The following is a 12,433-nucleotide window of genomic DNA, read 5'->3' as shown; positions in this document are numbered from 1 at the left end:
GGCCCTAGAAATTTATCCCTAACAAAAAAACATAAATATATGTTTAGCTTTTTTTCTTCCTGCTGTACCGAATATGTGAATTCGGTACTATATGTGAAGCTCTCAAAAAGAAACTTAAAAAAATTTAAATGTTAAGAAGTTAAGTTCTTATTGAGTGAAGAGAAGTACCATGGCAATTTTTCCATTTCTATTAAGATTCCATCAAAATCTTTGCCTTTTTCTTACCCTTTTCTCATGGTTAGGGATGATGCAGCGCAGGAAGTTGGGGTTGGTGTTGCGGAGGGTGGCCATCAGTTTAGTGAGGGACTCTTTGTAGAGCTGTCCCACTGTGCGAAACATGCCCTTCTTCGTCTTCAGCCCAGCGGCCCCAAAACTCACCGGTCCACTGCTCTCACCAGATGACACCTGGTCTAGACCCACAATCCTCTCCACTGTCAAGCACAAAACAGAGATGTTATTATATGAAATGAACATGTGTATGGCATGTTCAGACAGCAATGTGGCTCTATATTATACTATTAAAACATACATACCGTACAAGAACCAAAAAGTTTTTTTTTTTTCTGTTCTGGTAAGAAGTCTTAGTATGAATGTGTTGTTCTGAGACTTTCAAAATTTTCCAAACAGAAAAAAAATCTTTCTACATGTAAAAAACATTAAGAAAGATGCTTTATGAAGAATAAACTACAGAAAAGCAGATCACAACCATCTAATGTTAAACTAAACTAAACTAAACTAAACTAACTAGAACAAGCTCTATAGCAACCCATGAAAAACAAACCACACATTCTACTAAACTACAGTGCAAAACAGCAACCCACACATCACATCACAATCTGATGCTATGAAAGAGAGATGAAAGAAAGAGTGAAATGTTAATCAACATTTAGATGAACAGATGGAGAGATTAAAAGAAGAAGAGCAGAAAAACCTACTGCTGTCAGTGCCATTGGATTGCAGTGTGGCATAAGAGTCAAAAAAGTACACACGAGGAAGAGTTTGAATATCTGAGAGAAGAGAAGAGAAGAGAAGAGAAGAGAAGAGAAGAGAAGAAGAGAAGAGAAGAGAAGAGAAGAGAAGAGAAGAGAAGAGAAGAGAAGAGAAGAGAAGAGAACGCAAAGCGTTAGTCTATTGTAGATTACAATATTAAATATTAGTAATAGAATGAAAAATTAATTATTAATACTGCATTATCAAACATTTATTAATAAAACAATTATTAATATCATACCTTTGATTGAATGGAAAACTTTAAGGCTGTAATTAAGCCATTTACAGTTTGGGTAACACTTTATTTTAAGGTGTCCTTGTTACACGTTACATGTACTTACTATTATAATAACAATTAATTATGCATAATTACATGCAAGTAACCCTAAGCCAAACCCTAATCCTAACCCTAACCATATATAAGTACATGTAGTTAATTACTATTACTCAGTACATATATAATACAAACCCGATTCCAAAAAAGTTGGGACACTGTACAAATTGTGAATTAAAAAGGAATGCAATAATTTACAAATCTCATAAACTTATATTTTATTAACAATAGAATATAGATAACATATCAAATGTTGAAAGTGAGACATTTTGAAATGTCATGCCAAATATTGGCTCATTTTGGATTTCATGAGAGCTACACATTCCAAAAAAGTTGGGACAGGTAGCAATAAATGTACATATAACAGCTGGAGGACCAATTTGCAACAATTCGCAACTAGGTCAATTGGCAACATGATTGGGTATAAAAAGAGCCTCTCAGAGTGGCAGTGTCTCTCAGAAGTCAAGATGGGAAGAGGATCACCAATTCCCCCAATGCTGCGGTGAAAAATAGTGGAGCAATATCAGAAAGGAGTTTCTCAGAGAAAAATTGCAAAGAGTTTGAAGTTATCATCATCTACAGTGCATAATATCATCCAAAGATTCAGAGAATCTGGAATAATCTCTGTGAGTAAGGGTCAAGACCGGAAAACCATACTGGATGCCCATGATCTTCGGGCCCTTAGATGGCACTGCATCACATACAGGAATGCTACTGTAATGGAAATCACAACATGGGCTCAGGAATACTTCCAGAAAACATTGTCAGTGAACACAATCCACCATGCCATTCGCCGTTGCCGGCTAAAACTCTATAGGTCAAAAAAGAAGCCATAACTAAACATGATCCAGAAGCGCAGGCGTTTTCTCTGGGCCAAGGCTCATTTAAAATGGACTGTGGCAAAGTAGAAAACTGTTCTGTGGTCAGACGAATCAAAATTTGAAGTTCTTTTTGGAAAACTGGGACGCCATGTCATCCGGACTAAAGAGGACAAGGACAACCCAAGTTGTCCAGCGCTCAGTTCAGAAGCCTGCATCTCTGATGGTATGGGGTTGCATGAGTGCGTGTGGCATGGGCAGCTTACACATCTGGAAAGGCACCATCAATGCTGAAAGGTATATCCAAGTTCTAGAACAACATATGCTCCCATCCAGACGTCGTCTCTTTCAGGGAAGACCTTGCATTTTCCAACATGACAATGCCAGACCACATACTGCATCAATTACAACATCATGGCTGTGTAGAAGAAGGATCCGGGTACTGAAATGGCCAGCCTGCAGTCCAGATCTTTCACCCATAGAAAACATTTGGCGCATCATAAAGAGGAAGATGCGACAAAGAAGACCTTAGACAGTTGAGCAACTAGAAGCCTGTATTAGACAAGAATGGGACAACATTCCTATTCCTAAACTTGAGCAACTTGTCTCCTCAGTCCCTAGACGTTTGCAGACTGTTATAAAAAGAAGAGGGGATGCCACACAGTGGTAAACATGGCCTTGTCCCAACTTTTTTGAGATGTGTTGATGCCATGAAATTTAAAATCAAGCCAAGGCAAGTTTATTTATATAGCACATTTCATACACTGTGGTAATTCAAAGTGCTTTACAAAAAAAGGAAGTGAAATAGTCATTAAAAATAAAAATAATAACAAGAAATTAAAAATAATAATAATCACAACAATAAAAACAAAGTGATTTAAAAATTGATTTAAAAAGAATTGAAAACATTTAAAAATAGTAAGTGATTATACATAGTGCAATCAGTTTGGACGTAGCACAGTGCTCACTCAACAAATGCACAGCTAAACAGATGAGTTTTGAGTCTGGATTTAAATGTGGCTAATGTTTTAGCACATCTAATCTCTTCTGGAAGCTGGTTCCAACTGCGGGCGGCATAATAGCTAAAAGCAGATTCCCCTTGTTTTGTGTGAACCCTTGGTATTTCTAACTGACTCGATCCTAATGATCTGAGTGGTCTGTTAGGTTTATATTCAGTGAGCATATCTGCAATGTATTTAGGTCCTAGGCCATTTAGAGATTTATAAACGAGTAAAAGTACTTTAAAATCAATCCTAAATGTAACTGGAAGCCAGTGCAAGGACCTGAGGACTGGTGTGATATGCTCAAATTTTCTGGTTCAAGTCAGAATCCTGGCAGCAGCGTTCTGGATGAGCTGCAGCTGTCTAATGGTCTTCTTTGGAAGGCCGGTGAGGAGACCATTACAATAATCCACCCTGCTGGTGATAAAGGCATGAACAAGTTTCTCCAAGTCTTAGCTGGAAACAAAACATCTAATTCTTGCAATGTTTTTGAGATGATAGTATGCTGATTTAGTTACTGCTTTGACATGACTACTAAAACTAAGGTCTGTCTCCAGAAACACCCCAAGATTTTTGACTTGGTTTTTAGTTGATTGACCCCTAGAGTCAAGGTATGCATTCACCTTGAGAACTTCATCTTTGTTTCCAAATGCAATGACTTCAGTTTTCTCCTTGTTTAACTGAAGAAAGTTCTGGCACATCCAACAGTTTATTTCATCAATGCATTGGCAGAGGGAGTCAATGGGGCTGTAGTCATTTGGAGATAAGGCTAGGTAAATCTGGGTATCATCAGCATAGCTGTGATAGGCAATTTGGTTCTTTCTCATTATTTGACTTAGTGGGAGCATATACAGGCTAAACAAGAGTGGTGCAAGAATTGAGCCTTGTGGGACTCCACATGTCATGGACGTCCACTTAGACTTATGCTCTCGTATACTCACATAATAACCTCTCCCTTCTAAGTATGACCTGAACCATTTGAGTACCATCCCAGAAAGCCCGACCCAGTTTTCCAGTCTCTCTAGAAGTATGTTATGATCGACAGTGTCAAACGCAGCACTAAGATCTAGCAGTACCAGAACTGATATTTTGCCTGAATCAGAATTGAAGCGAATATCATTTATTATCTTAATGAGTGCTGTCTCTGTGCTATGATGTGCTCGGAAACCAGATTGAAAATTGTCCAGGTATCCATTTGAGTTTAAGTAGTTGTTCAGCTGATTAAAAACTACCTTTTCAATAATCTTACCTATGAAAGGAAGATTTGATATTGGTCTATAGTTGCTCAACATTGTGTTATCAAGATTGCGCTTTTTCAGAAGGGGCTTAACAACTGCAGTTTTCAGGGAGTTTGGAAAAGTCCCAGACAGAAGTGAAGCGTTCACCACTTCTAAGAGATCTGCTTCTAAACAGTTAAGCACACTTTTGAAAAAAGATGTGGGAAGTGTGTCAAGATAGCATGTTGACGATGTAAGGTCTTGTACTATTTCTTTCAAAATTTTGCTATCAATTGCTTCAAAAACAGACATAGTCGCTTCTTTTTGAAATTGCGGTCGAATCTGTATGACCTCTGCAAAAGTAGATATGCCAATCTCCTTTCTGATATTATTGATCTTCTCAGAAAAGAAGGAAGCAAACTCATTGCATTTACTGTCGGAGAGCATTTCACTGGGAATCTGACTTGGGGGGTTTGTCAGTCTCTCCACAGTAGCAAAAAGAGTGCGAGAGTTGTTTAAGTTACTGTTTACTAAATTACTGTTACTACAGCTAACAGTTAATTTACTGTTAATTAAATCAACTTATTTTCCCTTAAAATGATACATTTTCTCAGTTTAAACATTTGATATGTCATCTATGTTGTATTCTGAATAAAATATTGAAATTTGAAACTTCCACATCATTGCATTCTGTTTTTATTCACAATTTGTACAGTGTTCCAACTTTTTTGGAATCGGGTTTGTATATAAGTATATAATAAATATATATATAACTAACTATATAATATATAATTAATATAATATAGTATAATTACACTGTAACAAGGACACCTTAAAATAAAGTGTAACCGTACCAGTTTGTAATTGGATCAAGCAATGAATTTATTTATTGTTGTTGTTGGTAAGTTGTTGTTAATATTAATAATAATAACATTTATATTTATTTGTTATTTATTTAAACAAACAAATGATTATAGTAGTAATAATAATAATAATTATTATTATTATTAATTATTTATTTCCTGACATTTAGGAAATTAATAATACCAACAACAACAAAAAAACACTATTTTTATTTGTTTGTTTCTGCTTTAAATATTAGTAATAGAATTTTAAAATGGCATTATTAACTATTTATTAATAAATAACGCAGATATATATCATGATTTTGATTGTACTAAAAACTTTAAGGCTGTAATTAAGTCGCTTAAAGTTTTGTATTGTTTGTACCAATTTGTAATTGTATGAAGCAATTAATTAATTTATTGTTGGTGTTGGTGTTGTTGATGTTGTTGATGTTAATAATAATAATAATAATAATAATACCTATTGGTTATTCAATTAAATACTTATTTAAAAAATATTTATTTAGTTATTCCTTAATAATTTAATTTAATTTAATTTAATTTAATTTAATTTAATTTAATTTAATTTAATTTAATTTAATTTCATTTCATTTCATTTCATTTCATTTCATTTCATTTCATTTCACTCATTTCACTCACCCTCCCTCCACAGCTCAGAGATGAAGGGATCAGATGACTGATGCAGGAGAGATGCAACGTTATCATTCAATGGATCCATGTTCTTTATCAGCCACTCATCTGCTTTATAGTCCACCTGGCAGAGTAAGACAGTATTATAACTTCATGTTGACTAGAAAACCGAGAAATGGAGAATACACTGTGGTAAAAAAAAGAAATCTGACCTTGCCAGCATAGTGTACAACGGAGAAGTCGGCCTCTTCTTTAAGCTGCCGCGGCCGCATGAACTTTGGGTGTGAACCCTGCTCAGCTGACAGCTTGTCCACAAATGAGCGATCAGTTGCCCTCGGAAACCAACACTCCTCATCCAACAATGCCAGGATGCCAGGAGGATGAGCCTGCGGAGCAAACCAGTTAGAAACACTATAAAGACACTGCATGTCAAATCAGGTGGCACTTCAGATGGTTATTTATGATGTGAATTAAGATCTACACACAAACACACACACACTGACCGGTCTCTCAATGAGGTCGATACAGGGCTGAAGATCCAGACCGAAGTCGATGAAGTTCCACTCAATGCCCTCTCGCTGGTACTCCTCTTGCTCCAGTACAAACATGGTGTGATTGAACAGCTGCTGTAGTTTCTCATTAGTGTAGTTGATACATAACTGCTCGAATGAGTTCAGCTGTTGAGAGAGAGAGAGACAAAGACAGAGATTAATATTTATCAGCTGAGTAATAAACAATCGTTAAGACTCTCAGAACTCGCTCACCTGGAAGATCTCAAATCCAGCGATGTCCAGGATCCCGATGAATGAGGCCCCCTGGCGCTGTCTGCGGTCCAGGGCTCTGTTGATCCGGTGCACCAGCCAGCGGAACAGACGCTCATATGTGGCCTTCGCCAAAGCCTCCACTGCAAAATCAGCCTAAACACACACAGAAATGAACAAAAACATAAAAATGAATGTTTCTATTGTACAGCATTGTTGAAGTAAAAGTAATTGTATTTGTCCTGCAACGAGTCACAAAAAGCCAATCAGAACACACTAACTGAACATCAAAAACCATTTTACTAATGTGGCAATTTTCAGAGTGGAACAGGATATTCACAATGGGACTTTATTCATCTGGAATCGAATCGATAGTGAAAAGTGATCTCTTTATCACAGAGGTGGAAGTGTGAAGGTTGAAAAAAATGTGTTGTAGAAAAGTACACTGTAAAAAGTGATAAGTTGACTTAACTTAAAAAAATTGAGGAAACCCGTTGCCTTAAAATTTTTAAGTAAATGGTAATTAAAAAAATAAGTTAAGTGAATTGTCAAGTTCACTTAACTTTAAAAAAAAAAATTATTATATACTTAATAATTTTAAGACAACAGGTTTCCTCAATTTTTTTAAGTTAAGTCAACTTATCACTTTTTACAGTGTAATTGTGATGAGGAAAGTAGTTTCACATTTGGAGCAATTAATTACACTACCATCCACAAGTTTTTGGTCAGTAACTCTTTTAATTGCTTTTGAAAAAAGGACTTTATTTTCACCAAGGCTGCATTTCTTTAATTTATTATTTATTTTAAAAAGTAATTTATTCCTTTGATGGCAAAGTTGAATTTTTAGCATTACTCCAGTCTTCACAGACACATGATCCTTCAGAAATCATTCTAACATGCTGATTTGCTTCTCAAGAAACATTTCTAATCATTATCAATGTTTAAAATTGTTGTGCTGCTTAATATTGTCACGATCACTTGGACTTTAAGTTTGTTTCTCATTCATAACATGTGTCCCTTGTCCTAGTTTCTGTCTCTCCTTGATTGTGTCATTCTGTTCACCTGTGTCTAGTTAATTATCCTCATTTGGTATGTGTATTTTAGTTCCTGTCTGTTCAGTTTCTAGTTTGTCGGGTCTCGTCGATGTGTATTTCAATCCTTCCTTGAGTGGATTACCTTTATGTGGATTTATTAAAGACTGTTTGCCATCATTTTTATCTTCGTGCATGTTCTTTCAACACGGCACGTGAAATATATTTATGGAATCCGTGATACATTTTTTTCAGGGATCTGATGAATAGAAAGTTCAAAAGAGCAGCATTTATTCAAAACAGAAATCTTTTGTAACATTATAAATGTCTTTACTGTCACTTTCGATCAATCTGATGCATTCTTACTGAAAAAAGTATTAATATATAAAAACACCAATTTTTGGACCAATTAGATTTCGCTGTAGGCGGAACAGCTACTATCAAAATGTCTTGATGTCTGATGCTGTTCACAGCTGCTTCACACAAAAGCTGTAATACACATTTTGCTTGACGCTTTTACACCTACTGTAGGTTTACCGTGCATTAAATATGCTGAAGTAACACTGCAGTGTGATAAACAAAAGTTCCTTTCTGTGTATTTGTAGTTGAAATTTACATCTGTAGTATTTCAATGCACTTCATGAAGCCACACAAACACACACCTGCTGCTTGGTCTGGGCCTTCTGGACGTACTCGCGGCCCACTTTGATGCGGGGAGTGAGAATGGCTCGGCTGAACTCCAGTACACTGATGCCCAGCAGGTGGCAGAGTTTCTGCGCTGCTGTGTCATCCGGCATTGAGGCCTGATCTGTGTTTTTCTCTTTGTGAAATGTGATGTTCCCAAACTGCAGCACTGCAGAGATCACCTTTAACATAGCTGAAAATGGACAGAAGGATGGAAAATCACTTCTTTTTGTTCAATGGTCAAGTACATGTTAAATCTTGTAGATGTTTTCTTTTCCATCTATTTGAGAAGCTCCTCTCTTACATGTGGATTCTTCCTGGTTGAAGCCCATGATAGTCACTGAGTCCATTGTCTGAGTAAAGTTTTCTGAATCACTCTGACCCGGAATAGGAAGTGACCCCCCGCAGAGGAAGCGGTACTGATCCGCACTGCCCAGCAGAAGCTCCTCTACAGAGAGAGTGAATAAATAATGACAATGATAATGTTTCCATTAAAGAGAATAAAAACCGTTATATTGTGAAGCTCTGCTATGTGTGTGTTTGAGATATACTGACTTCTCATGTCCTCAGAAACTCCAGAGAGGAGCTGGTAGAAGATATGGAAGGTTCGCTCGTCTTTAGCCTGACGAATGGCTCGAGACTTCTCCAGCAAATCTGATACATGTGCGGGTTAAAGAAAAATGCACCAACAGAAACCATGTTTATATAATGTACATTACAGGCTATCATTTATTGAATGAGGTAAAGCGGCCCAAATTTCCGAATGTCATTGCATAACATAAAATAGAAAGCAGAAAGCTATAACTTTACATTACTTTTCTGAGTAATTTTGTTTAAATTATCAACTGGTGTTAAGGTGATTTTTAGTGGATGTATGAAGGATACAGGTCTCAATATTAGCACCAACAATATATCCAGCAACATCAAAATTGATTCTGATGAATTTGCCCTAAAACAAATATAAAAACATGTTAGAACAGATCAAAACATCAAGATTAATATCTATGTTCAAGCGATGATGGTTGGATGTGCCGTTGCAGTGCTTACAAATCTGGAAGAGTTGTCATTTTTAACGGTTTTGGCATTGCCGAAGGCCTCAAGAATGGGGTTTGCTTGCAGTAACTGTCTCTCCAGTTCCCCCTAGACACAGGACAGGAAGAACAGCATGTCAGTGGAGGAATATTTCCAACATTACAGCAAAAAGCCCACAGGAAACCTCTGAATGCAGAGACCCCGCAGCATCAGCACCAGCATCAGCATATGACTGCAGCCAAACAACTCTCACACAAACACACATACATGTTTACTTCACTAAATGGAGACTTGCCACAGAATTCTATTATTTTTAAATAAAGCAAATTATAATTACTATAAACTCCAAATATTAACTGATTAATATTTGATTATCAAGAAGAGGGGTGTTCAGATGTATTGGATGTAAAAGGAGTGCAGATGTTCTTGTGTCGATTTCCAAAAAAAAAAAAAAATCACTGTATGATAATGCACAAAAAAAAGAAATTAAAAATTATAATTAAATAATTTAAAAATTATAAATTTTAAAATAAAGCAATTATTTATTATTTAGGTATAAATAAAATAAAATAACAATCTAGGCATTTTTGACAGAAAGTTAATCCAAATTTTTAATTCAACTGTGATTTGAATTTTTTTTTTTACAAAAAGTGATATGAAGTCAGAAGACAAATTGCATAAAACATGTTTCATAAATTAAAATCAATCAATCAATCAATCAATCAATCAATACATGTACTTTTTAGATTAATAAATATAAATTAGGTAAAACTAGGGTAAAAATTGGTATAAATTGAGACCCACTCTCCTAAACCAAACCCTAAAAGAAAATTGTGTACAATAAAAAGGAAATAAATAAAAATTAAAATTAGAGATAGATAACATCTGGAAACATAGATTAAAGCTAGGTCAGAAACACACACACACACACAGCTGAAAGTGCAAACTCATACAATTGCAGCTCAGCCACAGCCTTTAGATGAAAACAAAAAAAAAACTAAATTATGTACAGGCTACATAATCTCTGAGGGTTCGCTCTTACCCATATAGACCAGTATGGTCTATATAGGTCAAAAAAATACCATAGCAAAGCTTTAATATGCATACATTGCCCCCTACAGGCCCATAGTGGAAGCATTAGAGCAACCATACTCACATACTGCACAGTCTGTTAGAGTCCACAAAAAAAGAGAGAGATGGGGTGGTTGAACAAGTGAACAGGAGACAAACAGGGGACAAAAAATATAACATATTGATGAGAAAATACATAAAAACATGGTTAAAAAACAAAAACAAATAAATCCACACACACTAATTAGACATATCACACATTATGAGGTTAAAGTGGCAGGACATGAATTAGAACGGCTGTAGTCTGAACTCCTTCCTGTTAGCCGGATGTGTCAGTCTTGAAGAGAAAAGCTCCCACTCACCCTGTTCACAGCGCTACTGCCACGACCCAGAGAGCGCGTACCATCCATCTTCAGCGCAGAGCAGAGGACAAAGAGAAAGAGAAAAGAAAAGAAGAGCAGAAAGAAACAGCAGGACCCAGGAAAGAGAGGAGACAGGGAGAGAAAAGCAACCAAGAAGAGTGAAAATTGAAATATTAGAGAAAAGCTGCATATAGCCCACAGATACACCAGCATTTACAGCTTTAGAAATCAACAGTTAACAATAAGCTGTGGCAAGTGTGAAAGCTTTAGATGAAGAGTTCCAGCTGACATTATAAACAATATTTAAAACAACTGATTATGAATATTTTAAAAAACTTATTTTTATTTACCTTACCTTTTTTTAAATATAAATTTTGATTTCCATAAAATAGTATAATTGTAATTTTATTATTTGCCATTTTTTGGTTATCAGCAACAGCAGAACAAATTATCATCAGCATTCGTAATTGGCCAGAATTTTAATAATATATAAAACTTAACATTTAATGAAAAATATTTATTTTTTTGCTGATGTTGATAAAAAATATAACCAACAGAATTTTTATTGGTGAATATATTGGCAAGGCGAGTACAAACAATGGATCTGCAGAAGATTTTGTAATATTTTTGTAATTATTATTGTATTATGTATAATTTATTCTTATTGCTGAACAAGTTATTGGAGAACTAGGCAGCAGGAAAAAAAATTACTACACAATAAAATCGCAAGGCAAGCATGTGCTGACTCGTTAGAAAAGCAGAAAGTAGAAATAGCTGCTTTTTTTCTCTCTTAAAACTCCCCATCCTTACCTGTAGGGCGCTGTCTTTGGGACGACCCAGAGTGCCAGACTTGTGTGAGGACGCCACATGTGCCAGATACTGAATCACTTTTTTTGTGTTCTCCGTCTTTCCTGCACCAGATTCCCCTCTGAACACACACACACACTCGTATATATATATATATATATATAAACAGAACAAATAAACCACCTTCTGCTGTAAAATAGGTTTGGACTATTTTCAGAGTTATTCAAACAAATACTAGCAGATGACTTACATTTTAACAAGATACAAAACACATATACTGAAACAAAATTAGCAACACACGCCATTAAAGGGAAAGAAAATAATGATGGAAAAAACATGTTTAGATTGTCTGTCTAAAGTTCATATGCATTATACCAGGTCTGAGGGAACAAACAGGGCAAAATCTTCTGGTAACTTTGTCTTTTTGCAGCCGATAGGCTTCTGCTGGGTCAAATAGCTACATCTCTCCTTACGCTGTAAAACTGTCCGACTTCTTCACGTTAAATGTTCAGTTAAGTGTTGATTGATTTCCAATCATTAGAAGTCATTTGTTTTAAAAAAGCATATTTTCTGAACTTTCTACTGAAATATGTAGTCAGTCAAATATGCAGCGGTCACAGCCAGTGGAAACTCACGTGCACAGGATGGACTGATCTTCTCTGTCTGTGTGAGGAAAACAACACACATGAAGAGGGACATTAGCATAACAAATCAACAATTACAGTGACTTTGAATTATGTGAATTTGTAACTGTGAATATGAAAAATGTGTTATTTGAGAAGAAACAGATGAACTAATAACTTAATTATAAGGATTCTAAGGTGGTACA

At 35.7% G+C, this 12,433-nt stretch overlaps 1 protein-coding gene across 8 annotated transcripts in view; it reads right to left on the bottom strand.

The window, feature by feature from the left end:
* myh14 (myosin, heavy chain 14, non-muscle) overlaps nucleotides 1-12,433 on the bottom strand; it is a 46,804-nt gene that overhangs the window by 19,002 nt on the left and 15,369 nt on the right. For 2 of the 8 annotated variants that reach the window (XM_058746235.1, XM_058746237.1), the window contains exons 5-19: nucleotides 12,240-12,267; nucleotides 11,608-11,725; nucleotides 10,798-10,845; nucleotides 10,521-10,532; nucleotides 9,380-9,472; nucleotides 9,218-9,281; nucleotides 8,888-8,986; nucleotides 8,637-8,780; nucleotides 8,311-8,525; nucleotides 6,621-6,773; nucleotides 6,360-6,533; nucleotides 6,069-6,242; nucleotides 5,866-5,980; nucleotides 936-1,007; nucleotides 226-431 (exon numbers count right to left, since the gene is read on the bottom strand). In XM_058746235.1, the coding sequence (XP_058602218.1) occupies nucleotides 226-431; nucleotides 936-1,007; nucleotides 5,866-5,980; nucleotides 6,069-6,242; nucleotides 6,360-6,533; nucleotides 6,621-6,773; nucleotides 8,311-8,525; nucleotides 8,637-8,780; nucleotides 8,888-8,986; nucleotides 9,218-9,281; nucleotides 9,380-9,472; nucleotides 10,521-10,532; nucleotides 10,798-10,845; nucleotides 11,608-11,725; nucleotides 12,240-12,267 (1,715 nt within the window). The remainder of the gene's footprint in view (nucleotides 1-225; nucleotides 432-935; nucleotides 1,008-5,865; nucleotides 5,981-6,068; nucleotides 6,243-6,359; nucleotides 6,534-6,620; nucleotides 6,774-8,310; nucleotides 8,526-8,636; nucleotides 8,781-8,887; nucleotides 8,987-9,217; nucleotides 9,282-9,379; nucleotides 9,473-10,520; nucleotides 10,533-10,797; nucleotides 10,846-11,607; nucleotides 11,726-12,239; nucleotides 12,268-12,433) is intronic. The other 6 variants (XM_058746240.1, XM_058746241.1, XM_058746236.1 and 3 more) reach the window with 5 other exon arrangements.

The sequence above is a fragment of the Onychostoma macrolepis genome, chromosome 16, assembly GCF_012432095.1.
Source record: "Onychostoma macrolepis isolate SWU-2019 chromosome 16, ASM1243209v1, whole genome shotgun sequence".
Classification (NCBI taxonomy): Eukaryota; Metazoa; Chordata; class Actinopteri; order Cypriniformes; family Cyprinidae; genus Onychostoma; species Onychostoma macrolepis.
This window is presented reverse-complemented; position numbering and strand designations above follow the sequence as displayed.